The sequence below is a fragment of the Cutaneotrichosporon oleaginosum genome (assembly GCF_008065305.1).
Source record: "Cutaneotrichosporon oleaginosum strain ATCC 20508 chromosome Unknown ATCC20508_contig06, whole genome shotgun sequence".
Lineage (NCBI taxonomy): Eukaryota > Fungi > Basidiomycota > Tremellomycetes > Trichosporonales > Trichosporonaceae > Cutaneotrichosporon > Cutaneotrichosporon oleaginosum.
Genome location: NW_027072175.1, coordinates 1,766,114 through 1,793,946, shown reverse-complemented (window position 1 = coordinate 1,793,946; position 27,833 = coordinate 1,766,114). Strand labels below are relative to the sequence as shown.

At 61.0% G+C, this 27,833-nt stretch overlaps 9 protein-coding genes across 9 annotated transcripts; 6 read left to right on the top strand and 3 right to left on the bottom strand.

Annotated features, from left to right (window-relative positions):
* Positions 1-54: 54 nt before the first annotated feature.
* On the bottom strand, positions 55-2,890 carry COLE_07142 (uncharacterized protein; the record flags this gene model as incomplete). Its single annotated transcript, XM_018423514.2, has 5 exons — positions 55-1,448; positions 1,603-2,022; positions 2,059-2,643; positions 2,680-2,758; positions 2,813-2,890. 5 exons carry the CDS (start codon positions 2,888-2,890, stop codon positions 55-57), a joined length of 2,556 nt encoding a protein of 851 aa, XP_018278020.1.
* A 628-nt stretch (positions 2,891-3,518) lies between these two features.
* Positions 3,519-3,773, top strand: COLE_07141 (uncharacterized protein; the record flags this gene model as incomplete). Its single annotated transcript, XM_018419386.2, has 1 exon — positions 3,519-3,773. One exon carries the CDS (start codon positions 3,519-3,521, stop codon positions 3,771-3,773), a length of 255 nt encoding a protein of 84 aa, XP_018278021.1.
* Positions 3,774-4,994: 1,221 nt separating this feature from the next.
* COLE_07140 (uncharacterized protein) lies at positions 4,995-7,782 on the top strand (the record flags this gene model as incomplete). Its single annotated transcript, XM_018425446.1, has 2 exons — positions 4,995-6,795; positions 6,836-7,782. The coding sequence occupies 2 exons, from the start codon at positions 4,995-4,997 to the stop codon at positions 7,780-7,782; spliced, it is 2,748 nt and encodes a 915-aa protein (XP_018278022.1).
* Positions 7,783-8,498: 716 nt separating this feature from the next.
* COLE_07139 (uncharacterized protein) lies at positions 8,499-10,040 on the top strand (the record flags this gene model as incomplete). Its single annotated transcript, XM_018419385.2, has 1 exon — positions 8,499-10,040. One exon carries the CDS (start codon positions 8,499-8,501, stop codon positions 10,038-10,040), a length of 1,542 nt encoding a protein of 513 aa, XP_018278023.1.
* A 4,337-nt stretch (positions 10,041-14,377) lies between these two features.
* On the top strand, positions 14,378-18,424 carry COLE_07138 (uncharacterized protein; the record flags this gene model as incomplete). The annotated part of the gene is made up of 1 exon (XM_018424608.2): positions 14,378-18,424. The coding sequence occupies one exon, from the start codon at positions 14,378-14,380 to the stop codon at positions 18,422-18,424; it is 4,047 nt and encodes a 1,348-aa protein (XP_018275110.1).
* A 505-nt stretch (positions 18,425-18,929) lies between these two features.
* COLE_07137 (uncharacterized protein) lies at positions 18,930-20,573 on the top strand (the record flags this gene model as incomplete). Its single annotated transcript, XM_018421600.2, has 4 exons — positions 18,930-19,067; positions 19,116-20,011; positions 20,104-20,473; positions 20,511-20,573. The coding sequence occupies 4 exons, from the start codon at positions 18,930-18,932 to the stop codon at positions 20,571-20,573; spliced, it is 1,467 nt and encodes a 488-aa protein (XP_018275109.1).
* A 174-nt stretch (positions 20,574-20,747) lies between these two features.
* COLE_07136 (uncharacterized protein) lies at positions 20,748-22,575 on the bottom strand (the record flags this gene model as incomplete). The annotated part of the gene is made up of 4 exons (XM_018425865.2): positions 20,748-21,702; positions 21,737-21,948; positions 21,992-22,412; positions 22,505-22,575. 4 exons carry the CDS (start codon positions 22,573-22,575, stop codon positions 20,748-20,750), a joined length of 1,659 nt encoding a protein of 552 aa, XP_018275108.2.
* Positions 22,576-22,912: 337 nt separating this feature from the next.
* COLE_07135 (uncharacterized protein) lies at positions 22,913-24,182 on the bottom strand (the record flags this gene model as incomplete). Its single annotated transcript, XM_018421599.2, has 4 exons — positions 22,913-23,467; positions 23,504-23,835; positions 23,889-23,963; positions 24,008-24,182. The coding sequence occupies 4 exons, from the start codon at positions 24,180-24,182 to the stop codon at positions 22,913-22,915; spliced, it is 1,137 nt and encodes a 378-aa protein (XP_018275107.1).
* A 551-nt stretch (positions 24,183-24,733) lies between these two features.
* COLE_07134 (uncharacterized protein) lies at positions 24,734-26,723 on the top strand (the record flags this gene model as incomplete). Its single annotated transcript, XM_018419962.2, has 3 exons — positions 24,734-24,903; positions 25,206-25,375; positions 25,543-26,723. The coding sequence occupies 3 exons, from the start codon at positions 24,734-24,736 to the stop codon at positions 26,721-26,723; spliced, it is 1,521 nt and encodes a 506-aa protein (XP_018275106.1).
* Positions 26,724-27,833: the final 1,110 nt, after the last annotated feature.

Sequence of the window (27,833 nt, the reverse complement as noted above, 5' to 3'; positions counted from 1 at the left end):
TGTCTCACTCATGCATAGGGTATGTATGACAGGCCACCGGACCACTGTAACAATCTACTGGGCGTCGGGGGTGGGAAGCGCGTAGAGCGCCTTGAGCTCTTCCTCGTGCGCCTTCTCCTGCTCGGGCGAGGCGAAGACGAACGCGAGCGGCGCAGCCTTGTGGTACGCGGCCTTGAGCGCCGCCGCCTCAGCGGGCAGGACGGTGAGCGCCTCGCGCATGAGCGCGACGTCTGGCGTCTCCGCGAGGCGGAGGAGCGTGTCGCGCGCGCCCTCGTTGTCGCCGGCACGGAGCAGCGCCTTCGCGGCGTCCAGCACGCCCTGCGGCCCCTGCTGCGCGCGCGCAGCGGCAAGCTCCGCGACCTCGCCCTGGATCAGCGAGGGGAGCACGGCGTCGATGGCGCCGCGCACCTCAGGCGCGATGGTCGCGTCCTTGAGGCGGAGGCGGAAGTCAACCAGCGCCGGGAGGAGGCCGGGTGCGTGCGGGTCGAGCGCCGCCGCGCGGCGCAGATCACGAAGAGCCTTGGCGAACGCGCCTGTGCGCGCGTGCAGCGCGTACCCTGCCACCCAAGTAGAGGGGTTGCGGGCGTGGTGGATGCTGAGGGGCTTCCAAAGCTTGAGGGCGTCTTCGAGAGGCGTCTCAGTCTTGAGGAGGGCCTCGCCGCGCGGGTCGGCGTCAGGCACAGGCCCCTCTTCCTTCTTCTCGCCCGAGGTCTGCGCCGCCTTGCGGGCCTTGGCCTCGGCCTTGGCGGCCTTCTTGGCGGCCTTTTTCCGCTCCGCCTCCTCCTCGGGCGTGAGCTTCACCTCGGTGATGGACGGGTCGTCGGCGACGCGGACGTAGATGTCGATCGCGGCGAGGGCCGTGCGCAGGAACGCAGGGTGAGCGCGCAGCCTGTCCTCGTACTCGAGCAAAGAGATGTAATAAGAGAACGTCATGCGCCGCATACAGTACGAGTGGAAGTCGTACTGGTCGTCCTCATACTCCTGGAAAACGGTCACAAGAGCCTGGTACCGCTTAAGCGCCAGGCCGAGGGCACCGTTGCGCGTGTGCGCCGCGCCCTCCTCCGTGAGGAACCACAGGCACTGCATGTCGATGAGGTCCTGCACCGCGGTCGTCTCCTTCTTGGTGAACAGAGCAAGGAGCTCCTCGGCCTTCTCAACATTCCCAGCGCGCAGCCAGTACTTGGCTGCCTTTCCATTTAGGAAGCGGTCCTGCAAGTCCAGCTGGCGCGCCTCCTCCATCGCGTACGCGGCGCCCAGCGGGTCCCCTGCGCGCTTCAGCACCATCGCCTTGGCCATGTAGATCTCAGGCAGCGTTGGCGTGTGCTTCAATGCAACGTCGAGCAGCTCCAGCGCACGCTTGTGCTCCGCCTGAGCGCGCAGTGGGTGCACAAGATGCAACGCGAGGAAGTAGTAGGCCCAGAGCAACGCGGTCGGCGGGGGAATGGTGTCTGCAGTTAGTAATGTTCTGTCTTCAGCCAGAGAAGCCCATATAGACTTCATACTCCGGGCGCTTCGAGCGCCTGAAACTCCTTGCCCTGCGCCTCGCACCGGGTCCTTCGCAACGCCTGCCTTCGGCGCCGCCCTCACCGACTTTCCACTCACCGTCGCCGCGCAACGAGTGCTCGGCCTCGAGATCGCGCACAATCTCCTCCATAAGCTCGCCGACGGCCTGCATCTTGGCCGCTTCCGTGTAGAGGCCCTTGACGTCGACGAAGAGCGAGGGCACGCCACGCTCGAGCCCACGGACAAGGTACGCCCTCGCGAGCTTGCGGAACTCATCTCCCTTAGCAACGTCCAGGGGCAGGCGCTTCGGCGCGGTCGAACGAGGGAATTGCTCGGCAAACTGGTCAAGCGCCTTGAGGACCTTGGCGGTAGCATCGTCGTCGAGAGGGCCCGACATGTCAAGCCCGCGGCTCTTCAAGAACAAGCGGTAATATTCGAGGTTGTCGGGGTTTTGCTCAAGCAGCTGGCGGTACTTGTCCTCAGCCTCCTCGTTGCGGCCCAGCTCGCCGAACAGCTGCGCTATGTATTAGCTACCACTTTGACCGCCTTGCTTACCGTGGATGAGAGTAGCCTCGCCGCGAGGTGAGAGAACGCCGTCCTTGAGGCCACGCTCCAGGCGGTCAAGGGCGTCCTGCGCCCGGCCGACCTTGATGTACATCTTGATGACGAAGAGGAGGACCTGGGCGCGCTCCGGGGCAGTTGCACCATCCTCCTGCAAGATGCTCTCGTAGCTCTCGAACACCTTGATACCTTCCTCAAAGTCGCCGGCCAAGTCGTGCGCAACCATGAGGCCGAGCCACGATGAGCGGATCTGCGGTCGAAGGCAGAGGAAGTGGTGACGGGCCTCGGCTGCGGACTCGTAGTTGCGCGTGTGAGTTGCGAGGGCAAACGCATCACGCAGAACAGGGATATTGTCTGGGTCTTGCCTGCGAGCCATTGCAAACGCCTTGGTCGCCTCGTCCCAGTCCTTGCGCGTTTTCGCCAGGATCCCGAGCACGTGCCAAGTGATGTGGCTCGTCATGTCCTTCTTGATCGCCACGCGCGCCATCGCCTCGGCCTCCTCGGCCTTGGGCACTGACGTGGGGGTGGGAGGGAATGGCAGCGACGAGTGGATCGTCAGCGCCTTCAGCGCAATGGTTTCTGGACAGTCAGCGCACTACAGGGCCATAGGCTCACCGCCATGGTTGGGAAACTTCTTGAGAATCTGGTCTGCGGCCTTGATGCCCTTCTTGAACTGCTTGGCTTCGTAGAATTGCTGTCGAGTCAGTGGATGCTGGCGATGGACAGGGCGAACTGTGATACTACTCACGAGGACCTCCTTGAAAAGCCGCGACTCCTTTTCGGGGAGAGCGCGGTGCTTGGGTACGGTGTGACGGCCATGCGACATAGCTCGAGTCGTAGCTGTCGTGCTGGCCTCTTGGCGTTCAAGAGGTGTTTGCGGGCGGTGTTGGATTGCTCGTCACTACTACTGCCCGGCTGGATGCGATCTGGACGTTGGCTGTCGTTCCGTCTTTTAAAGTGGGGGTGGATAATAAACAAAGTGGAGGAAGGCTATCTCGGGCAGAGCGGGCAGTCACAGGGAGGGCATTGTCATCTGGGGTGACTCGGTATCCTGACTCGCTCTGACACGCAACTAGTGGACAATCTCGCAATCTCCCATCAATGCATGTAAAGATAGATGTAGAAGAGCAAACGACTCGGAAATCAATCGAGCAGCTGAGCAGACTGAAGACGGAACAAGTTACTACTACTGAGTGCAGGATCTTTTGGGCATAGGAGAGGCGGTGCTTGAAGGAGACTGAGCTCACTAGAATGCGGGGTTGACTGCGGGGTAAATGGTGGTGGATGCGACGTCCTCTCGAGCAACGCCGCACGTTCTGTCACCAACTCGCAGCATTCATCTCTCTCTCTCTCCTCATCGCTCTGAACTAACTATCTCCTCCCTCTCTCTCTCTCTCTCACTCCTCTTCTTCAGCCCGTCGTCGTCAGCAGTGGTGCGCTGACACTTCACCAACATGGGCGTTCACCTACACCACCACCACCACGATGACGAGGACACCGAGCACGAACACCACCACTCCATAGCCTCGTTGCGTTCCAAGTTCGAGAGCCTCGCTCAAGGTCATCACAGCATACGCCCGTCTGTGCGACCAAACAGTCCAGGCAATGGCTCTTCGGCCGCAGCGTCCCCAGTCCCAAGCTCGGCCCCGCCTAGTAGGCCGACAACATCGGCCTCGTCCTCAACAGGCGTAAGTGCGCCAACAGATTGAGCACTACGTCAGTTAGCTGATTACCAGAGCCTTCCTGATGTTGTGAAGCGAGCACCGCCGTCCTCGTTCCGCCCACCTCCGAGCTTGGCGCCCAAGCCGCAGCTCAGGCCGTCGAGACCGCTTGATCCATCAAGCTTGAGACGCAGTCCTTCCCCCACTTCCCCAGTTGCTGCCTCCTTCCCTGCCCAGACTGCACCTTCCCAATCTTTCACTACGTCCGTCCCACCTGCCCCGACCACACCTTCTGGCCTGCGAGCAACGCGGCCATCGGTCCCGGCTGAGCCTCCAGAGACGGGGCGGGCGGCTTTGACATCTTCGCCCGAACATCCGCGTCGCGTGCTTCCGAAGCCCGTTCCTCAGGCGAATGTGAGACAAGCGACGCTTGAGGGGGACACGCAGCCCGCAGCAGAAGTTGAGAGCGATGCGCCTGTAAGCGTGACGGCGCTGCGGCAGAGGTTCGGGCAAGCCACTGGCAGCTCAACCGTTCGGACGCAGAGGTCAGCGTCCCCAGAGCCAGTCGTACGCTCTCCCCTTCCCACTGGCAATGGCACTGTGGAAGTCGAGAGCGTTCAAGCGACATCCGCGCGGTCAAGAATGGCGCCGCCAGAGGTCCCGGCCAAACCGGCGCCCAAGGTCGCAGTAGAGTCTGCTCCACTTTCACAACAGTCGCCCGCATCGCATGCCAAAGGACCGGCGCCTCCACCTCCCCAGTCTCGAGGAACATCGCGGCCGGCATCACGCACGGCCTCGCCTATCCCCGAGATTGCTCTCGCGCCCGCAACATCTACAGTCCGGTCGACTTCCTCTTCGCTTTCCAGCCGCCCTCCACCTCCGCCTCCGCCTCAAACCATGAGCCCAGCCCCCCTTGCGATCCCGGCTCAGTCTCGACTTCCCCCTTCACTTCCAATGTCATCCAGTCCTCAGGCTTACTCCTTCGAGCCAGATAGCCATGGCTCGACGCCCCCTTCAAATCCAAGAGGCGCCAGCCCGCGACCATTGCTCATCTCGACAAGTGGCTCTCGCCGACCTGCACCCCCACGGCCGGTCAGTCCGCAACCCGTGGTACCAACCGAAGGGACCGTCGCGCCCACCGCTTCATCGTCGACACCCTCGAAGCCACCATTGCCAGTGAGGAAAGCGACACTACCCGCTGGTTTGATCGACGCTCCGCCACCGCTGCCGACTAACAAGCCCCCTCCACCTCAACGCTCAGCGACCATGATGTCGTCTTCGTCCTCAGAGTCCAGCATCTTCAAGCCCCCACTGCCGGGCAACAAGCCCTCTGCACCAACTGTGGTGCCGATGGCTGAGCAGCGCCCAGCGCTTCCGCAGCGGCCTCGAGGTGACTCGGTCAGCGGGGTAACGATTCCAACTTCTGGAACACCGCCTCCTCGTCGACCTGCTCGCCAGGCAACCGTCCACTCGGTGCCTACCTCAGCGTACTCCTCCCCACCCCCCTCACATCGCCAGCGGGGAGCGTCTATTTCTGTTGAGCCAGGTTATGACCCGCCACCGCCCCCACCGCTGCGTACAGCTGGTCATTCGTCTGCCGCAGGCCTTGGCCGCGCCAACACGGTCTCGGCGGCGTCAAGATTGGATGTACGGCGCATGAATGGGGGTTCAGCTTCACCGGGGCGCACCACTTCCGGCGCCGATAGCGACTATGACGAAGATGAAGGTCCTGCCCCCGCGCTGTCTTCTACGGCGCAGCGTCTATTGGAAGAGCACCCCGACTCGACCTATGCGAACAAAACGGCCCCTGTGTACGGCAAGAGGAGCACGACGGTCCGTCCTCCACACAGTATCACATCATTCGCGGTGTATAGTCAATATGTGGCAGTAGGCCACAGCCACGTCTTGGTGTACGACGTCACAAAATCCAACGACCCCATCCTAGACATGGATCAGAAGGAAGACACCGGTTTCGAGCTTCGCGTCAAAGAGCCGCGAATTACTGCCCTCGGATTCCGTCCCTCGCGTGATCCCACTTGCGAAGGGCGGTATCTCTGGTGCGGTAATAAGGACGGCCATCTCTGGGAGATCGACATCGAGTTTGGGCGCGTCACAGCGACAAAGCCCGGTGCCCACTCCTCGGCAGTCTCCCACATTATGCGCCACGAGTATTACATCCTCACGCTTGATGACACCGGAAAGCTGAATGTGTGGGAGGTTCCCGAGCCATGTGACAAGGGCGAAGCGGGCAACTTCCGTTTATTCCGCACCATGCGCGTTTCTGACCGCGTGACGTTTGCGAAGATGATCAAGGGCAAGCTCTGGACGGCAACGGCACCGACTGTGCGCTCTGCGACGACCACTGCTGGTGTACGCGGCCCGACGGTCCGCGTGTACGAGCCATTTGTGCTTGGAAACGCACCGCCACCACGTACCAACCTCACTCCAGAGTGGACGGGATCTGCAACGTCCGCGACTGTTGTTCCTTTCAAGTCTGATCTCGTATACATCGGACACGAGGGAGGGTTTGTGTCACTCTGGCAACTCGCTGGCACTGAGTTGCACTGCGTGCAGGTTCTCAAGGTGTCGACGACAGATATTCTTGCGCTGGAAGGAGTAGGAGACCACCTATGGGCAGGGAATCGTCGAGGGCAGATTCACGTCTGGAACATTGATCAGCAGCCGTGGACGACCAGCAACCTTTGGACGGTTGCGAAGGATGATCCCATCCGCGCGCTACTGGTTGACCCTCGCGCTATTCCTCTGCAGAAACGGCTTCCCCTCTGGTCCGTAACCCGCGACACGATGTCCTCGTGGGACGGTCTACGTGCGGTCAATTGGATCGAGAAGCGCATGATTGAGCGCCAGCCCGACTACTGCACCTTCCGCGACGTCAAGGTCCTCGTCGTGTCATGGAATATTGACAGCGCCAAGCCGTCTGACTTGTCTTCTGGAGGCATCGACAATGTCAACTTTCTTTCGCAGGTTCTCGGTTCCGTCGAATCACCCGACATCGTCGTCTTTGGATTCCAGGAGGTCGTACCCCTCACAGACAAGAAGCTTACTGCCAGTGAGTATTTTCCCTGGATATTGACAGAGCTCACACGCAGAAACACTCTTGTTTGGGAGCAAGGGCAAGGACGGAGGCGGTGCTACCAATGAGCGCGTCTCTGGAGCCTACCGCGCGTGGGCGGACAAGCTCACCTCTGCGATCCAACTCAACATTCCCGGGGCCGAGTACATGAAACTGCATTCCGAGCAGCTTGTCGGGCTCTTCACGTGTGTGTTTACCAAGAACGAGGAGATGCTTCAACAAACCATCAAGGACGTCGTAATCACGACTGTGAAGCGCGGCATCGGCGGTATCTACGGAAACAAGGGCGCAATCGTCGCGCGCATGGTTTTGGACGACACGTCGCTGTGCTTCATTAATGTGCACCTGGCTGCCGGGCAGCGGCACAAAGCGGCGCGCAATGCCGATCTCGCGGCGATCATGGAGAACAAAGACATTTTCCCAAAGAGCGCGCCGCAGTGGTTTGTACATGGCGGAAACGGCGAAGCAATCCTCGATCACGAGATGGTCGTGCTCAACGGCGACTTGAACTACCGTATCGACCAGCGCCGCCAGGTAGTTGAGAGCAGCATTCTCTCAGGCGACCTCAACTATTTGCTCGAGTACGACCAGCTGCGCGCCGAGATGCGCGGCAATCATGCCTTCCGCTTGCGCACCTTCGCCGAGGCACCAATCACGTTCGCACCGACGTACAAGTACGACCCGGGGACGAACGAGTACGACTCGAGCGAGAAGCGGCGCATCCCGGCGTGGTGCGACCGCGTTCTGTTCACCAAGTCGCCGCGCATCTCGTCGATCAGCTACCGTCGGTACGAAGTAAACGTGAGCGATCACCGGCCGGTAAGCGCTGGACTGGTGTGCCAGGTCAAGAGCATCGACCCGGTGCGGTGCGCCATTGTGCGTTCTGAGATCGAGGCGGCGTGGAAGGTGTACCAGGAGGAGCGGTTGGAGACGATGGCGAAAACGTACGCGGGGTGGTACTAGCGTGGGCCACAACAGCGAAAACCCAGCATACTTCTGTCTTCCATCCAGGATATTCTTACCGATCGGGTGCGCAGGCATCCGTAGACGATGTATGCGCTGCTGACGTTGTGACTCAATACCTGACGAGTCGTGACAGTTGACTCACCTGACGACCATCTGTGACCTTCAACAAGACTACGTCCGAGACATCAATCCGTCCCATCTTCCTCGCATACATCTGCGCCCCAATCGACGCCGCCCTCCTCGGCTCCGGACTCTTTGCTTTATCTGGCGACTGGGCTATGGGCATCACCCGATGGAGTTTGACGCCTCTCAGTATGTAGAGAAGAGCCACATACACGGATATTTCAATCCAGGCAACCTGCGCTGCACGCATGTTCGTCGAGAATGGTAACTAAATGTATAGTCTCATTTCCCGTTGGATTATTGACTAATGTTAGTCTTGCACCTCCAGTCGTGACCGACGTGCAGACACCGACACTGAACGGGATCAGATGTCCAGCGTTCGCTGCCGCTGATCGCTGACAAAGCAAGAAGCGTCCCGCCGTTCACATGGTCAACCTGAGCGCACGGAAAGAATATGCCAACATAGTGTCCTACTGATTCTATGGTCCATAACTAGCCTTGATCACTAGCAAACTAGCCCTGCCGAGAAGAAAATTAGCCGGGGAGGGCGCTGCAGGCTTGCTCCACACGGCACTACTCTGCCTCGTGCTATGCGCTTAGTCGAGCTGGTCGATGTCGGCGTCACGGCCCCAACGGTTACCCCACCAGTGGCCATCGTGGTGGCAAACGTCGCAGAGATTGTTGCGGACGCGGCAGCCGCGACGGACAGGGCCACGCGTGCACTTGAGGGGGCCGACGCCGCCGTGGCCCCACTTGAACATCTGCACACCATCGCGGTTGCAGCCGACGTAGACGCCGTCGTGGATGCCGATGTGGGTGCCAGGGCGGCAGCGGGGGATGTTGACATACCCGCCGTGGGCGAGGTAGGAGAGGACCTTGCCCTTGCCGAGGAGGAGGGCGGTGCCAACCTTGAGCTTGAGGCCAAGGAGACCGAGGCCAAGGAGGAAGAAGCGCTCGTCGTGCTTCTCAGGGTTGGCCTCGCGGACAGCGAGGGCGGCAGCATCGGCGTCGGCGTCGGGGCTGGCGTCGGCGTCACGCGCCTCGACGATCTCGTCACGCCTCCACCAGCCGTTGTGGCCCCAGCCCCAGCCAGAGTGGTGGCAGTTGTTGCAGTAGCCGCCGCGGTCGACCTTCCAGCCGTGGCGGACGGGACCCTTGATGCAACGGAGTGGGCAGACACCGCGGCCGGGGAAGTAGAACATCTGGACACCGCGGGGGTTGCAGCCGGCGTAGCGGCCGTGGCGGATGCCAATATAGGTGCCGCGGCGACAGCCCTTGATGTTGATGTAGCCGCCGTGGGCGACGTTGCATCGCCAGCGGCCTGGGCCGAAGAAGATGGCCTTGCCGATCCTGATCTTGAGGCCGAGCAAGCCAAGGAACTTGAGGAAGAAGCGCTCCTCGTGCTGCTCGCCGCGTGCGACTTCGTAGCGGCCCTCGGCCTCGCGCTCCGCGAGCTCGAGCTCCTCGGCCACACTGCGCTTCTGCGACCACCCCTCGCTGTCCTTGCATCCCTCGCACAGCCCCGTGCCCTCGTTGTACGTGTATCCCTCGGCGGGGTCGCCGGCGCTCAGGACGATGGGCGCAACGGTGCCGTCCGGGAACTGGAAGAGTTGGATGCCGTCGTCGTCCTTGCCGACGTACTTGGCACCGTCGAGGCCGACGGACGCGCCGACATCCTCGCCGATCTTGATGTCGCCAAAGTCGGCGTTACCACCGGTCTCGGACCCGTCGTTGCCGCCAATGCTGCCGGCCAGGTCGCGGAGCGAGATCTCGCGCCTCGCGTGGCCGCTCGAGTCTTCGCACCCCTCGCAGAGGTTGTTGTTGACGGGGATGTCCTTGGTCTCGCCCGGAGTGTACGTGAGCGGGGCCACGGCGCCGTCCGCGAACTGGAAGAGCTGGATGCCCTGCTCGTCCTTGCCGACATACACCGACTTGCCGTCGACACCGAGGTCCTGGCCCAGACGGAGGTTGTCGATCGTGACGTAGCCCGTGTCCGACTTTCCGTCGGGGGCGGCGAGGAGGCCACCAAGGCCGACGTTGCGGGCCTGGAACTCGGTGGCGGGGGCGACGGCAACAGCCGCCGCCGAAGCAGTCGCGGCGGAAAGGAGCGCTGCGGCGAGCATTGTAGTTGAAAGTAGCGGTGGGGAAATGAGCGAACTTGATGAATGGGGATGAGGAGCGAGGGTGGGCAGGTTTATATCTCTTTCAGAGGAGATGCCACTGTCGTCCGTCAAGGAGATGTCTCCGTCTGTCTTTCCTGCTTTCTCAGTCCTGCTTCTTCCGCCGACGGGTTACGGCTGGGGCCAACAGAACTGGCTCCCGCACCTCTGTCTCCGACCTGCCCTCCGCTCCTTTGCTCCAGTAATTCACTCCTCCTCCTCGTCCTCCTCGTCCTCCTCGTCCTCCTCCTCCTCGTCCCCCCCCCGGCCCCCCCTGTCCCCCCCCCCCCTCCACCAGCCATCATCCCGCTCGCCATTGTCCAGACACACTCCCGCGCACCCTCCCGTCTACTGAAGTCCAACGAGTGGATGTAGATCATAAGTGCCACACTCGTCGCCCACTTGGCACGGGTTTGGGTCAGGGCGAGGTGCCGGCAGACGCTGGAGGCCCCAGGCACATGACGGAAGGAATGCTGAAACGGCACGCGTCGATTGCGCGTGACTCGCCTCGTCTGCCTGGCGCCTCCAGCCGCCAGCCGTCTCACATCATCCAAAACGCGGGACTGCTCAGAGGTAATGTCGTGAGATGGCTGGCGGTACCCGGCCAGAAAACCTGGGTTGTGGAAAGTTGGCGCTCCCCTGGCGTGTCTGATCGCCGAGCCGAGTGCAGGCCCGCGGGGACCTCGTTTCTGGCGGACAGGCTTACCACCAGCCTGGGTGCTGTCTTCTGGTTCTGGGTCGCCGTTCCGCGTCGCCGGCACATTGGATGCGCCGAATCAGCTGGTCATGAGTCATGGCTTAGTATGCACGGCGGATGCGGAAGCCGCACGAGCGCGGATGCGGCAGATCTCACTGACACACATTACACTCGGAACTACGCCGGGCCGATGGCTGTCGCAACGGCATCAGCGCCCTAGATGTTGTAGATGAGCCGGTAAGCTGGCCAAGTGCAATGACTGATGCATTAACCTTGTCTTGTTTGCCGCGACACCTCATACAGTACGTGCATGCATGCCATCCAGAGGCCTGAGACAATGATGGAACCCGAGGCGCCGGCGCCGGGACATGCCGGAAACGGGACCGGGAGGCGTCACTGGCACTCACGTTTCAGCCACCACGGGTACCTGCAGATCTTGGGTTGCAGATGATGATCGCCCAGTCGAATCAGAGATGGCAGCGCAACGGCTCGTCATGATGAAGCCAGGGTGCATGTTCGCGCGAGGGATGACACGAGCAATCGCGAGCAATCAATCGCAAGCATCAAGGTGGCGATATTGGCTCCCCTCGCGTCGAGGCGAGAGGGATATCCCCACACGTCTCAGCCAAGGCGACAACGTCCCCGTGTAATATCTTCTACCTCCTGCCACACCCTGGCAGCATAGGTGGACGGGAGATGGATCAAGCTGACATCGAGTCTCGAGGCAGCGAGCATGCTGGAAGCTGGAAACTCTGCAGGCCCCGGAGTCCAAACCCAACAAGCGTGGGTCATGACCAGCGGCATCTCTCCCGTATGCCGACATCCGCCGCGTCGCGCTCCAAGCGAGCGACAGCCGCCACCGATGTCGCCGCCAGGATTCGGGAGCACATGATCGCCATGTAATGTTCGGTCCATGCTGGACCGCCGCGGATGAGGACACAAGGGACGCTACATTACGCCAAGCATGACAGCGGGCATGACACAATGGAGCAAGTGACACAATGTGCCGGAAATCAAGCAGCGGAAGTCGGAACCAGAGCTTGGTGGAGCAAGGAGCGGATGGGCTGGATAGGGGCGACGTCAGCGGACGGCGGGCGCGGGTCAGGTATGCAAGTGATCCAAGTGGGCTGCAGAAGGAGTGGGCTGGAAGTTGGCATGTTAGTGAGCACGGAGCGGGAGGTGGGTGAGATGCGAGGATCATAACAGACCGGAAGCCGGCGGCCATGTTCGGCATAGCTGCTGCGTTTGTTACCTTCGCCGCTGCTGCCTTTACTCGGTCTGCCGCCTCGACACTCAAGACCGAGGAACCGCTCCAGAGTCCCGGGTATTAGTCCTGGGCGAGGTACGAACCCGGGATGCGATTCCCAGCGGTTCGGCAGCGGGATACGGCGAAGCATGAAACGCAACGACGGCGCGTGACGTGCCGGCACGTAGTCAAGGTCGTGGTGGGTGGCAGGTGTTGGGTGATGTGGGTGTGGCGTGGGGGTAGAGTGGCTGCTATGTACACTTCGGCCCGACTTGTTGGGCATCTGAGCGGTCTGAGCGGCCGAACAACTCTGAATGGTTTGAGCGTTCCAGTTGCGACACCACATGGCACGAGATTAGCGTGGTTTTTGCTCTGGATATCCTGCTGCTGGCTTGCCAGTGAAACGTCATGCGCATGAGACCAGTCGGCCCAATCTGGAAACACCACATCTCCGTCTTCCGCCACGGGCATGGCGGGACCGGGCATGTTATGCCGCGGTATCACATGACGGAGTGATTTCGGTTCTCGTAGCTCAAGCCTCCCGATCTCGCGTACGTGAGTTCCAGCCATTGATTGAGTAGCTTGCCGCGATTGTCAGCGTCAGGCTATCAAGCTAGTTAGTGTGCTGGCTTTGTCGGTTTACGTCGGTGACGACGCTGATGTTCGCTAGTGCTTCTTGCCGCCATGTCATTAGCGGCTTCTCGAGAACAGGATGGCGAGCACATGACTCAAGCACGATGTCGTCGGCGGTAACCATGTTGATCGGACCGGGGAGGCTGAGCCGAGAGGGTGTTAGGACTCATTCCTTCGCTGAGCAGTGGGCATCACCTCCTGGGTGCCAGAAATCTACTGCCACTATGTGAGTACAGTCGACATTGGAGGCATCTTGGTGAAGAAGGAAAAGGACTCGCCTTATTGGGCTGTCCGATCAGATTGATACATCCAGAACGCGGCAAAGTCTGGCATTGGAACTCACAGGCTCACCGAGAGAACTCCTCTGGCCGATTTCCAGCGTTAGTCAAGTCATGACCGAACCTGTTTGATACACTGAACTCGACAAGATGGTCAACAAGACACTGGGAAGCGGTTGCACTCTCACACTTATACGTAGCGGCCCCAGCAATACTCCCTCCGGCGTTTGAACTACCATCGTGCCACCGTTGTCAAGCAATTTGACAAGCATAACGGGGTTTGCTTGTTATCTGATCTGATTCCAGCGCTCGTTCCTGTCAGTTTCCATTCCATCGTTATGCCATGGTACAGTATAAGGATGTGCACTTGGGCATGTGCAAGTGCACGAAAGGGGCGCGACGCGAGCGATGCATGCAACGCGACTCTGCGCGGTTCAGTCCATGAGCTTGTTGGGATTAGAGATTCACTCATTTGCATGATCTGATGAATCCCCAGCTCACCAAACCCGCACGCCACCCCCGCACTACATGATCTGCAATTCGGCGATTCCAGTTCGCACAGACAATCCTGTCCTGCAAGATTCGGTCCGACTTTAGGTCACCTCCGAATGACTGGTCATCACATGAACAGTCGACACCGGTCTCGGTCTGACGCGCACCCACGCGTGTGTTCGGTGTCCGAGGCTAGAGGCCCGACACGGAGGTTGGGCTGAGGGCTTAGGGCTGAGGGCGTAAGACGAGCGATGGCGCGCGAGGCGGGTATGATTTAAACACCGAACATCCGAACATCTGGACCGGGGTTGCCGAGGGAGGCCGAGGCACGTATTCGTGCTTTTTGTGGGTGTTCGGAATGGGGGGGGGGTGTATGGTGCAGCGTGGGTGACGTGAATGGCGGGCATTGCGGGTTGGCTGGCGGGATGGTTGGGAGAGTGGAAGCGGAAGCGATGCAGTCGAGATGCAGGATGGATCGGTGAATACACGTGGCATGCAGCCAGTGAGAAAGAGTGGATATGAGGGCCCATTTGAGCAATCACGCCATCTTGCGTCCCAGGTGGAGGTTGAGTAATCTCGAACTTGATCATGGGCCCAATTACCCCATCACACCATACTCGTATTGAGTGAGAGAGCCAACCACCCTTCCTGTCATAGTCATCCCTTCCCCCCCCCTCCCCCCCCCCGGTCACGACTTGAATTAGACATATTCCCATATTCCGATACTCTCTAGTAGTAGTACAGATGTCGTGATACCCACCATCCATCATTGTTGCTCGTCGCTCGCTGCCCACACTACTCGTACTTTTCTCATCGTACATTGTCAACATCTCTTCTCTTCTCTCTTCTCTTCATCTCCTCTTTGTATCAGAGGCTCGCGCCGAAAGGACTAGTACGTCTTCATTTGACCGTTTCCTTCCCCCCCCCCCCCCACCACCGCTGACACCCCCCCCCCCAGCCCACAATGTCCCTCATCGCCGCGCTCGCCCGCCTCTCGGCAACAGTTCACCACCCACTCAACGGCGTCACTGCCGGCGACCAGCTCAACCCATACCTCCCACTCACCCCCGGCACTCAGCTCCTCACTGATCGCACTTTCCTTCCTTCCCTCCCCACCCCACCAGGCAATGTCGTCGTCCACGTCCTAAATGCCGAAAGCGCAGCCGCACCTCGCGTTCCCCGCGCCGTCACCCTCATCTCTCGCACAGCTCAGGAAGCTTATGACCATGCCCTCGTTGCACTCCGCGTCGCCAAGGAGACCAACGCCAATGTCTTCAACTTTGTTGCAGCAGGCGTCGACGGCGAGGTTGCCAAAGTGTCTGACAAAGAGGCCGAAGCCTTCCTTTCCGTGGCAATTTCGGACGAGACCGATGATGCTGCCATTCTCAAGGCCTTTGAGGCAGCATCACTCGAGCTCCTCAAGGTTACCCGCCGCGCTCAGCGCGCACTCGTGCACCACGGCGACGGTGAGCGGGTCGTCCTCAACTTCCTTCCCGGCAAGCTGGATGCCGACAACGTTGTCGACATTGCCCTTGCTCAGCCAGTTCCCGCCGACAAGCTCCGCGCGCTCAAGGGCCGCGAGTTTGTCGTTGTCGAGGCTGCCTCCGGCAAGTACGGTGCCGCTTGGGCGTCTGTTGTCGAGGCCCTCGAGGGCCAGGACGCCTCTGTCCGCTCCGTCCTTGTTTCCGCACCTTCAGCCCTTGACGATCTCAAGAATGTAATCTCCTCGGGCGCCCCTCTTGCCCGCGTTGGCTCCCCCAAGCCCCTCCCAGAAATCCCCTCCAGCTCAATCACTGTGCCCCCCGCAGAGTCGACGTACACATCGCTCCTAGAGCGCTCCCCACACCCTCTCGAGGTCCTCAACGACCCCTCGCACCTCGCTGCATCTGAATCCACCTCGCCCCTCTACGCCTTTGGAAAGGCCGTCGCCGTCCGCAAGGAGCGCGAGCAGCTCATTGAGCTTGCCAAGAAGGTCCTCAAGGCCAAGGACACTCGCAAGGAGGTCCACAACGCCCTCGGCAAGTGGCTCCTGGGCAAGGATGGCAAAGACTCTGCGTCGCTCGGCGAAGAAGCAGCCAAGGCCCTCGGTCAGGGCGTCAACGCCGATGAGGCCGAGCTTGTCGCCCTCGGCGCCAAGGGCCACTGGGCCAAGCGCGCCCTCTGGATCGTCGTGTCCAACTCGTGGGCTGCCGATCTTGCCTCGTCCGGTCTCCACCACGCTCTCGTCTCCGGCCTTGATATCAACCTTCTCGTTTATGAGACCCAGCCCTCGCCCTTCTCGCCCCTCGCCCAGAAGCAACGCGAGCGCAAAAAAGACCTGGCGCTCTACGCGCTCAACCTAGGGGACGTCTACGTCTCGTCCGTTGCCGTTTATGCAGACTACGCCGGTGTGATCAACGCCATGCGTGAGGCCGAGGACTTTACCGGTCCCTCGCTTGTCCTCGCCTACCTTCCCTGGGGCGAGAAGGAAGACGGCGCCCTTGTCGGCCCCACCGAGAAGGCTGGACCCCTTGAGCGTCTCCGTGAGACTAAGCGCGCCGTCTCGGGTGGCTGGTGGCCTCTGTTCCGCTGGAACCCGTCGCTTCCCGACGAGAAGCGCTTTAGCCTCGACGCATCTCAAATTAAGAACGCCCTCGCCGAGTTCCTTGACCGCCAGAGCCACCTCTCCCAACTGACCCGCTCGCAGCCCGACATTGACCCCAAGATCACCAGCTCGGCTGGCAAGGACCTCTCGGCTGCACGCAAGCAGAAGGCCCGGGAGGCCTTTGACAAGCTTGTCAACTCGATCGACGGCCCCGGCCTCCTTGTGCTTTACGCCTCGGACGGCGGTAACGCCGAAAAGGTCGCCAAGCAGGTTGTCTCTCGCGCCAAGATGCGTGGCGTTGCCGCTTCGCTTCGTGTGCTCGACTCGATCGCCTCGGACATTGTTGAGAACCTCGCTGCGGAGAAGAACGTCGTCCTGATCACCTCCACCGCCGGCCAGGGTGAGCCTCCCCTAAACGGCCGTGAGTTCTTCAAGACCATCGGCAAGATCGACACCGCCGCATCGGCACCGAAGCTCGCCGAGACCCGCGTCGCCGTCTTCGGCATGGGTGACTCCAAGTACTGGCCCCGCAAGGAGGACTACGTTTACTACAACAGGCCTGGCAAGGACATCTTCCCCAAGATCCTGGCTCTTGGCACCCAGGAGCTCGTCCCCCTCGGCCTCGGTGACGACTCGGACCCCGACGGGTGGAAGACTGGCTACAAGGTCTTTGAAACTAATCTCTGGCGTGCCCTCGGCGTTGACTCGGTCGACGTCGTCGAGGAGGCCGAGGAGGTCATTGCCAACGAGCACATCAAGATCGCCTCCAACTACCTCCGCGGCACCATTCTGGAGGGACTCGCAGACGAGTCGACCGGCGCCATCGGCGCCTCGGACCAGCAGCTCACCAAGTTCCACGGCACGTACATGCAGGACGACCGTGACATCCGCGAGTCGCTCGCCGAGCAGGGTCTTGAGCCTGCCTACTCGTTTATGATCCGTGTCCGCATGCCCGGTGGCGTATGCACGCCCGAGCAGTGGCTCCAGATGGACCAGATCGCCGACGAGCACGGTAACGGCACCTTCAAGCTCACGACTCGTCAGACTTTCCAGTTCCACGGCGTTGTCAAGAAGCACCTTAAGCCCGCCATGCAGGCCATCAACCGCTCGCTTCTCGACACCATCGCCGCCTGTGGCGACGTTAACCGTAACGTTCTCTGCTCGGTCAACCCCGGCATCTCCAAGGTTCACGAGACGGTCTACAACTTCTCCAAGGCCATCTCGGAGCACCTTCTCCCCGCCACCACTGCGTACCACGAGATTTGGCTCGACAAGAAGCCCGTCTTCCAGAACGCTCTTACCGACCTCGAGCCCCTTTACGGCCCGTACTACCTGCCCCGCAAGTTCAAGATCGCGGTGGCTGTTCCCCCCGACAACGCAGTGGACGTCTTCACAAACGACGTCGGCTTCATTGCAATTGTTGAGAACGGCCAGGTCATCGGCTACAACGTCTCTGTTGGCGGTGGTATGGGTGTCACCCACTCGAACAAGAAGACCTACCCCCGTCTCGGCACTGTTATTGGCTTTGTCCGCCCCGAGGACGGCTGCAAGGCGGCCGAGGCCATCATGCTTGCGCAGCGTGACCACGGTAACCGCAAGGACCGTAAGAACGCACGTCTCAAGTACACTGTCGACCGCCTGGGTGTGCCCAAGTTCAAGGAGGAGGTCGAGAAGCGCTTTGGCAAGGCCCTGGAGCCGGAGCGTCCATACTCGTTCGACTCGAACCTTGACCAGTACGGGTGGATCCAGGGAGCGAACGGCAAGCACCACTTCACTCTGTTCATTGAGAACGGTCGTGTTGAGAACTCGCCCCGCAACCAGTTCAAGGATGGCCTGAAGGAGGTTGCCAGGGCGCACAAGGGAACCTTCCGCCTGACTGCCAACCAGCACGTCATCCTGTCCGACGTCGCGACCGAGGACCTGCCTGAGATGAAGCGCATTCTCGCCAAGTGGGGTCTGGACAATGTCGACCACTCTGGGCTCCGCCTCTCGTCTTCGGCTTGTGTCGCCTTCCCGACGTGTGGTTTGGCAATGGCTGAGTCTGAGCGCTACCTCCCGGTGTTGATCGACAAGGTGGAGAAGATCTGCGAGGAGGCGGGCGTTGGCCACGACGCGCTTGTCATGCGCATGTCGGGATGCCCTAACGGCTGCTCGCGTCCATGGGCCGCCGAGGTGTCGTTCGTCGGCAAAGCGCCCGGGTCGTACATGATGTGCCTGGGTGGCTCGCACCTCGGGACACGCTTGGTTAAGCCTTACAAGGAGAGCGTGACCGAGCCGGAGATTCTGGCGATCCTCGAGCCCATGATCAAGCAGTGGGCCAAGGAGCGGCACGACGGCGAGCGGTTCGGGGACTGGACCGTGCGCGCGGGGCTTGTCAAGCCTACGCTGTCGGGCAAGACGTTCTGGGACGACAGCTGCGTGGAGTAAAGAGTTAGGGGGAGAATGTCCCGCCGGCGCGTGGGTTAGAGTTGTGCACTGTCATAGTTATCATACAATCTGCATCGGATCTTGTCGAGAGCTGGCCGCAGCTGGGTTGTGCGACCGTGCGAGTGCCGAAGGTGGAACAAGACGCACAGTGGGCAAAGTCGGGTGGTCAAGGCCATTTCTGTACCGTTCGCTTCCGCCCAGTTCCGCAGCACATGCCATGAACTCCGCACCCTCCCTCTCTCGCACGAGCTCGCCTCCGTCCCACCCCGAAAACCAAATGGCACAGATGCGCGAGCTTGCTCTGCGCTGGTCCTCATCGTGATCGCAGCGTACGTCTCACCGTCTCTTGGCGCGCTGCTTTACGCATCGGAGGCCCGACACTCGCCGCGGGTGCGAAATGACATCACAGTGACTCACCATTTGGGACTTGAGGCTGGCTTGCGGCCGATGAGAAATATAAACGGCGACACGGCAGTCACCTCGCCTCACCCCACTCTCAAATATCATGTTATCCCGCATCTCGCTACCTCTCGCGCGCGCGGCACGAACGCCGGCGCGCACATTCGCCTCCTCGGCCAGCATTGCGAAAGACAAACAACGCCTCGTGATCCTCGGCTCGGGCTGGGGCGGCTACAACTTGGCTGTGAGTGCAGCACCCCTCCCTTCCGCTGGCGACGTCCGCTTACACCAGCGCAAAGCGGACAAGTCTCTGTACGACGTGACGGTCATCTCGCCCAACTCGTACTTCAGCTTCACACCGTTCCTGGCGTCGACGTGCGTGGGCACCCTCGAATTCCGGTGCGCGACGGAGCCAGTGCGGCGGCTCAAGCACGTCTCGTACGCACAGGGCTGGGCGCACTCTGTCGACATCGCGGAGCGGTGCGTGCGTGTCGTTCCCGCTCTCCCACCGCTGCATCCCGATGAGGGAGGCTCGAGCGCCTCAACCGTAGCCAGCGGATCGAGCGGGGCGGAACGACACGCCCCCGCCTCGCCAGGCGACGCATACACCCTCCCCTTCGACAAGCTCGTGATCGCGACGGGCTGCCGCTCCGCCTCGTTCGGCACGCCCGGCGTAAAAGAGCACGCGCATTTCCTCAAGGACGTGCGCGAGGCGCGCGCGATCCGTTTCGCGCTGCTCGAGAACCTCGAGATGGCGAGCGAGCCGGGCATCAGCGACGCGGAGCGGCGGCGGCTGCTGAGCATGCGCGTCGTCGGCGGCGGGCCGACGGGCGTCGAGTTCGCCGCCGAGCTGCACGACTTTGTCACACAGGACGTGTACCGCCTCTACCCGCACCTGCGGGGACTCGTGCGCATCACGCTGTACGACCTCGCGCCCGGCATCCTCCAGAGCTTTGACCACAGCCTGCGCGCGTACGCCGAGCGCAAGTTTGCGCGCCAGGGCGTCGAGGTGCGTGGCAACAGCCGTATCGTGTCCGTCAGCAAGGAGTATCTCGAGATTGCGCCCAAGGACGGGGACGGAGAGCCGGAGCGCGTGCCCTATGGGCTTCTCGTGTGGAACACGGGCCTGCAGGCCAACCCATTTATCGAGGCGCTGCCGGGCCTCGACAAAGACCCAAAGACCAAGTCGTGAGTGCGAGCGGGCGGGCCGGGGGGTCGGATGGATGGCGTGCGCGAACGAGCCACGCTGCATGTCCCCACCTGCACCATGCTGATGCCAGACTCAAAGTTGATCCACACTTGCGCGTCTGTGACACCTCCGGCACGCCGCTGGACGGCATCTTCGCGATTGGGGATAACGCGACCCCGAACGACGGGCACCGCCTCCCAGCGACGGCGCAGGTGGCCTCCCAGATGGCGGGACACATGGCCAAGACGCTGAAGCTGGTCGGCCGCGGCGCGCGCATCGAGAACACTCCGGCCTTCCGCTGGAAAGACCATGGCAGCATGGTCTTTATTGGCGATTACCGCGCCATGGTGGACCGCAGCAAGAGCCGCGACGACGGACCTCGGGCGCGGCTTAGTGGGTTCGTCGCGTGGATCGTGTGGCGAAGCTACTATGCTACGCTCGCCATGGGGTGGCGTAACAAGGTGAGGTGCGGCGGCTGGGTGGAGAAGCTGACAGCAGATCCTCATCCCCGTATACTGGACGCTCGCCTTGTTCTTCGGCCGCGACGTCACAAACTTTTAGTGTATTAGTACAGGACGCTGAGACTGAAGCGCTGCATTCAGACTGTCGCCCACTACCTCCATGGCCAACTGAGACCAAACCTTGCATCGCAGTCTATCATGTCATATCGCACTCACACACTTACTAGCATTGCACACGACACCTCCCACCCCCGCACTCACGCGCACCCATGTCCTAGAGGTGCGCCTTGAAAAGCGCCTCAGAGATAAACTGCGCCTGCAGCTTGCGGCCGCCAAACCAGCGGTCCTGCAGACCCACACGCGCCCGTTCACTGCCGTTAAGGTCGGCAAACTCGATGTAGACGTCGCCCTGGCTCATCTTGTCCACCTTGATGCGCGCGACGCGCCCGTATTTTGCGTTCACCTCGTCCTGTATGTCCTCGGCCAAGTCCGTGTCCCAGTTACGCTCGGTCTCCTCGTCTGGGTTGAACATGTTGCTCACCATCAGGAAGTGGGTCGGCCGCTGCGCCTCGGGCTTGGGAGGCGGCGCCACGCGCGGGCGGGAAGCGTCGTCCGTGCGCGCAAGCTTCTTCATGAGCTCCATGCGGCCCGCCGCATCGAGGCGTCCGCCGCGGCGCTGGTCACCCTCCATGTTCTCGAACTGTGCGTTGCGCTCCTCGACCGGCTGCACCTGGATTTTCTCGCCAGCGAGCTCAAAGTCGTTCATGGCGTCAAGCGCCATCTGGGCAGCAGAGAGCTCAGCAAACTGAACGTACGCGGTTCCCTTGGATGCTCCCGCGTGGTCGACGTGCAGGTCGACAAACTCGATCTCGCCGAACGGGTCAAACACCTGTCTGAGGTCATCCCTAGAGAGCGTGTCGGAGAGTTTGGTGATATACAGACGGTGATACGGGATCGCTGCACCGGCGTGCGCGTTCGGGTCGATGCTCGAAGGGATAGCACCTGGCGTAATGGGCGGGTAGCGCGGTCCACGCGGACGGCTAGCGTGCAGCTCCTTCTGGGTCTCACGTTGTCCACGAATGCTTGCAATGACAGCCTTGAGCGACATTCCCTCGTATGAGTCGGCCGGCGTGAGCCCTACAAGGATGGGGATACCGACCACCACCTTGCCTGAGAGGTTGAGCGCCTTGTTGACCAGGTCAGGACTACGGAGTGTTACATAACCCATGCTGTCATTAGCCTTTGCGCTTCAGTATAGCTCACCCCTTGGAGCGTCGTCCCTTATCGGTAATGATACGGGCGTCGCGAACCGACCCGCGGCCAAGCATGTCCTCGAAGAAGTGACCTAAGTCCTGACTGGTGAGACGTGCAGCAATCTGCGAAACGAATACCGAGCGAGCCTCTGCATCGACCTCTTCAAGCAGCTGACTCGCCTCGCGGGACAATGATCTGCGGCGAGGAGAGTTGTATTCGCGCTGGCGTAAGTTTGTGGGCGTGTGTTTCCGAGCCAGTACTCACACCTTCGCGCCGGGCGAGTTCGCGCCGCTCCTCGCGCATCTCACGATCACGCCGCTCGCGCTCGCGCTCCTTTTCCTCGCGTGTCATGGCTCTAAGACGCGCACGCTCGCGTTCGCGCGAGTCGTCGCGGGGACGGCGGTGGTCACGAGAACGGTCACGAGAGCGGGAGCGGTGGCGGTACTCGCGCGAACGCGAGCGGTCCCTACGGCGATCGCGGTCGCGGCTACGGCTGTGGTCACGGCGGCGGTCATCATCCCTGTCGCGCTCGCGCTCGCGGCGGCGGCGACGTTCACGGTCGTCATCTTCGTCATCATCGTAGCGGCGGCGGCGCTCGCGGCTTCGGTCACGATCGTCGTCACGGCGCTTGGACCTTCTGTCACGATCATTATCGTCATCTTCGCGATGACGCTTCTCACGTTTACTGTGGGTCAGCAAGGGTAGCTGAGGCAGACGAATTGAGAGAGAAAGGAAGGAGGTGAGGAAGATGTGGCTGCTGGAGCAGAAGATACGCACGTAGTGAGTTCTGGAGTACGGTCACGGCTGCCGGGCAGGGGACGCGGCGAGTGAGGAGGAGTGTCTGCCATGAGTGTGTCGACGAAGATGCGGCTGGTGGTAAGGTAACGCTCTAGGTTGTGAGAGGGATGATAGTGATAGGGAGAGAGTGGTCGACAGCAACAGCGCGAGTTGCGAGACATCGAGAGGAATTGAAGTGTGGGCGGAATATTGAAGTGTTGGTGGCATGCCTATTCGCGTGCCTACTGGAAATGGGACGTGGGGCAGTTCGGCTCCTGCGCACAACCAGACTTGGACCAAGAGCATGGACCAACACAAGTGGGCCAAGTGGGTCGTCCATGCATGAGATAGCAACGTGCTGCCATCACTGCTCGACGTGAGTGTACGCACGCAATGCATATGATGTGTCTACTCCAAAATCCCCCACCCACGGCTCCTGACCTTCGGCGGAAGCCCATTCCACCACTCGGCACCAGGCTGCTCCTTTTTGCCTACAGGCTTGACACGCACCAGTTCAAGCCACCCGTTGCGCGTGAGAGCGAGTACGCGCCGTCCGCCCTTGTCCAGCACAATGGTCCCCGGCTTGCCTCCTGCCGCGGTAGCCCACTCCTCTGCCTGGGGTGGCACCTTGCCGGCCAATTTAACAGCCGTAAGCTGCACCCCATAGTCACGCTTGACTGTGGAGTTGCCGTGGACGAGCTCCTGCGGCCGGTGGGCCCAAAGAGGCTGTGCATGCCCGAATCCCCTGTGACGGGCCTCCAAGAGCTCGGCTTCGTGCTCAGCCCAGTTTACGCGGGCAGTGGCGTTCGTAATCTTCGGCGCCTTCGTCACCTTCGCCGGGTCCTGTGCGCGCGGCGTCGCATTCCCTGTCTGCAGTTGGCGGAGGACCTGGACCAACAGGCGGCCGCCGATGTGTGCAAGATCGGGCAGAAGGGTGTTGTACGTGGCCTCCTTCGGAATGGGCTGAGGTCAGCTGGCAGAACACTGGGATCTACGTACCAAGCCGTCGACGGCGCCGAGAATCGCACCGGCATCCACGCCAACCTCTCGCGGGGCCATGCTCTGCACCGTAACGCCAGTAGAGGGTTCGCGGTTGGCGATGGCCCACTGCACTGGGGCGGCGCCGCGGTAGAGGGGTAGTGCGCTTGGGTGGACGTTTAAAGCATGGGCGAAGGGCGTGAGGAGAGGTGTAGGAATGATGTGACCGAAGGATGCCGTAAGGAGGAGGTGGGAAGGATGATGCTTCTCGAACGCCGGAGGGAACGCAAACGGGCCAGATGGGACGGCGTGGTGCTCGAGATCTCGCTCTAGCGCGAATCGCTGAAGAGGTGCTGTTGTCAGAATGGAGAGAGATTGCAGCAGAGAGATCGGGGCAACGACTCACGCGAGTACGTTTGCGAGCGATTCCGCCCAATTGCGCGCTCGCGCGGGGTGACGACTGTAATGCTCTGCCAGACATCTAGAGTTAGCGGCAGCTGACTGAGAGCGCAAGAGCAATGTTACCTTCTGCGTCAAGGAGAGCTTCGAGGGCGGCGATGGAGAAGATGTCGCTCCCACAGAATAGAACACGGAATGGCTCGGCGGGGCGTTCTGAAGTCGAGAACTGGCGCGAAAGATAAGGGGCTCGGTTTGGGCCAAGGCGGGAGAGAACGGAGCGTGCGCGGAGTGACAAGATCATGGCAAGGATCTTAGATGTGTAGATGCGTGTGAAGAAGGGGGAGGTGAGAAGAGAGCAGAGAGAGGGGTGTGGGGAGATGCGATGATGATGATGATGCTGAGGACTAGTCGAGTGTGGGAATCGGTATTTGGTCACCCCTCAGCCAACTTTGTTTAGGGCTGAAATGCCAAGTGCCAAGTGATCGTCCATCATCTTTCTCTTTCTGCTTTCTCACATTACCCTCCATCTCTTTCTCTCCATCAATCCTCATCTCCTCGTCATTGCTCCTCCCTCCCCCCATTCTTGCACACGCCTAATTTTGTTCACCCCTCCTGTTGCCTACTGGCCTCTGCTGCCCCGCTCGAGCAATGCACCCCCGACTATAATTCCCTCCCCTCGCATTGCTTCTCCCGCTTCTCCGATAACCCTTCCGATCCCATCAACAAAAGGATCGACACAGGCCACAGCTGCATCGACACCGGCTGATACCGTCTTATCTTCACCTACTCCCTCTTCCTCGACACTACATCCATTCACACCGTCTCCGGCACCCTCCCCTCCACGTCCGCGAGATGCCGTTCAATCTACGCCTAAGGGCTGTGCTGGGCCTTGTACTGGCGCACCGTGCGGCGGCGTGGATTCCCGCCATGCCCATCAACGACACCACCGGGCTCCAGATCAGCGTAGGGAGCCAGCTGCAACTGAGCTACAACGATCCACTAGCAACATACGGCACAACAGTGTGAGTGTGTTGGGCCACACGTGGATTGTGCTGGGCGTTTGGGGGTGGCAGGCACGGCCGTTGCTGGCAACAGCATGCACGCACGCTCCACAGCGAGGTCGGGCTGCAATCATATGCTGCGCAACCTCGGTGGCGAGCAGGTGCAGCATTTGTATGTATGGGTGTCAGATCTCAGAGCCCCGGGGTCATCCATTCGATGATTATCGCTGCGGTGCTGCGGAGTTGGCGACTGCGCACTCCCACCCTTCCCACGGACCACATGTGCCTCCATCAACCTTGACCGGCATTGTCGCTCACACCAGCTCGTATCAACTCCAGTCGGACGACACAGAGTCGGGCATCAACACAACGCGAGGAGCGTTGGTACATTTCACGCCCGAGATGTACCAGGAGAACGTGACGACATCTACCCCGTGGATCGCTCTAATTTCCTGCGAGATCTCTCCAGAGCGCAACGCAAGTACACAACAGTGTGAGTATCCAACTGTGAGCTGCAAGCATCGCGCGCCGTTGCCCTCCAGTATATCCCCCGCATTGATATCGCTGTCGATGGCGAGGGGCATACATCAGTGAATGACCCCATTCCAAAACCATCTCCCGTCTTTTATCTTACCCTGGAAGCGGAATGCTAACGATCAGTTGCAGACATCTTCACCCTCGCGCGAGATAGCGGTGCCGTCTCAGCACTGCTCTACTCCACCAACTCGTCCATGTGTCTCATCAACCTCGAGTACATCGAGGAGTTTTGGCATGTGCTCGATATCTTTGCTACCACCGACATGGCTGGTGCACGATTGCTGGAGGGCCAGTTCAGCTACACCACCCCTGAATTCATCAACTTTAATGCTACCTTGCTCAACGAGTCCGCATCGGACGTGAACGCGACATTGAACAAGAGGCCGCTCAAGCGCAAAAGCTTCATCGTGGCCGAGTTGACAGCCAAGAACGGCACCGCGAAACCCACCCAGCCGGAGCGCCCGGCGTCTACCGAGGGTGGTGCGGAGGGCGGCGATAACAAAAAGAAGAACAACGCAATGATCGCGGTGTATGTCATCACGGGGTTCATCGCGGCGATGGTTCTCATGACATGCTTCTCGGTTGTGCGGCGATCACTCCGTCCACAAACGCAGCGGAGGTACATCCCAGGAGGGGCGGTCGAAGAGGGAGATGTGGGCCCTCCCCGTCGTGTGGGCCTCGCACAGGCTATTGTCGATACCTTCCCTATCATCAAGTTCAACAAGCACCAGTCGGCTCCAGCACCAGAGCAAGCACACGCCAAGGAGATGGAGCCCTCGCTCAACAGCTTCGCACTGCAGGAGCTGCGGGCTCCGGGATCAGCATTTCACCAGACCTCCACATTGCGCGGTAGCAGCACGAAGGGAAGCATCGCGACATACGAGACGCCACCATTGCTAGAAGAATCTCCGACGGGGAGCCGGCGAGCGTCCACGCTCGAAGCAGACAACACTACTCTGCGCGACGACCAGTGCCCCATCTGTCTTCTTGAATTCGAGGATGGTGATGATCTACGCGTCCTTCCGTGCGCTGGGCAGCACCGCTTCCACCAGGCCTGTGTCGATCCGTGGCTTCTCCGCGTGAGCACGTCATGTCCATTGTGTCGAAAGGACTTCAACCCGGAGCTTGAGGAGCACGCAGATGCGAGCGAGGACGAGGACGAGCCCCAGCAGCACCGCATCACCCGGGGATACCTTGCGCTGATTCGGCGCGCGCGCAGACGGGAGCACGGCGAGGAGGATGCGCGGAATGCTGGCAGATCGCGACCACGAGAGGCGGACCAGAGCGGCCCGGGAGGATTTTAGCCAATTGACTTTGCTACATGACGTTAAGCAGTGTAGACGGCGACGCCGGCGTCGGCACGAACAGGACAATTAGCACTACAACTGTAAATGTATTCACGACTGTAACGAAGGGGGAGGCGTTACATCAATGCTGACAACGGAGGCGTAATTCTGCTTGCATTCGAGATACCATCAACATTAACGACTTCTTTACGATGCTTGTTGTTCTACCTCCTGACGCCTCCGCCTTGCGCCTAGCCCCAACGCCCACCAGCATCCAGTCGGTAATCGGCCCTCTCAGCTGGGTTCTTCTCCTTGCTGTGCCCCAGCTGGACATGGTCCAGGACAGGCGATGCGCCTAACGCCGCCTGGATGGAGTGCAAAAGCGCCTCCGCCTCGCTACCGTCAGCAGTGCCCAGCGCCAAACCCACGTCCGACCACCCTCAACCTCGAAGCGCAACACGCCATTCTTGCCCGACACAGCGCTGCTAACGCCAACCACACACTCCCCCTTCTCGATCTTGACGCCCTGCCGCACATGGTTGAGAGGCACGACGATTCCCGCGAGCGGCAGCCCATCCACTACCGCCGGCCACTCCGTCTCGGGCACCTCCTCGCTCTCTTGGGGCACTGAGGGCTTGTGTGCCAAGGCGGCACTTAGACGCCGACCTAGCCCAGCGATGCCTTTCGGCTCGTCGTGTTCGGCCTCGTTCCCGTTGTGGGCATGCACCGGGCGCGTCTTGAGCAACGGACTGGCCACGGAGGGCGTGATCACGAGCGTATCCTGGTCTCAGTAAGCACCCACCCACCATGCGCTGCACCAGGCCACTTACCGATCCTACGCCAACACGACAGCGCCAGTACCACGTCTCGGCATTGCTGCGCCCGCGGCTCAGGATCCGCGTGAGTGCGTTCTCGGCGCTGGGTCTGCGGGCGGCGCTCGGCCTGCGGGCGTCACTGGGGGGCTGGGAGTCGCTCGGCCGCCGCTCAGCCGCGCTGCTCCGCCGCCGGCTCAGGACTCGCGTGAGGACGTTATCCTCGTCCGCGAAGGAGGCGCGGCGGCTGCCTGTGCCGCCCAGGCTGATCGTCGCTACGCACGCGTGTGTGTGCTCGGGCTCCGGAGGGGGTGTC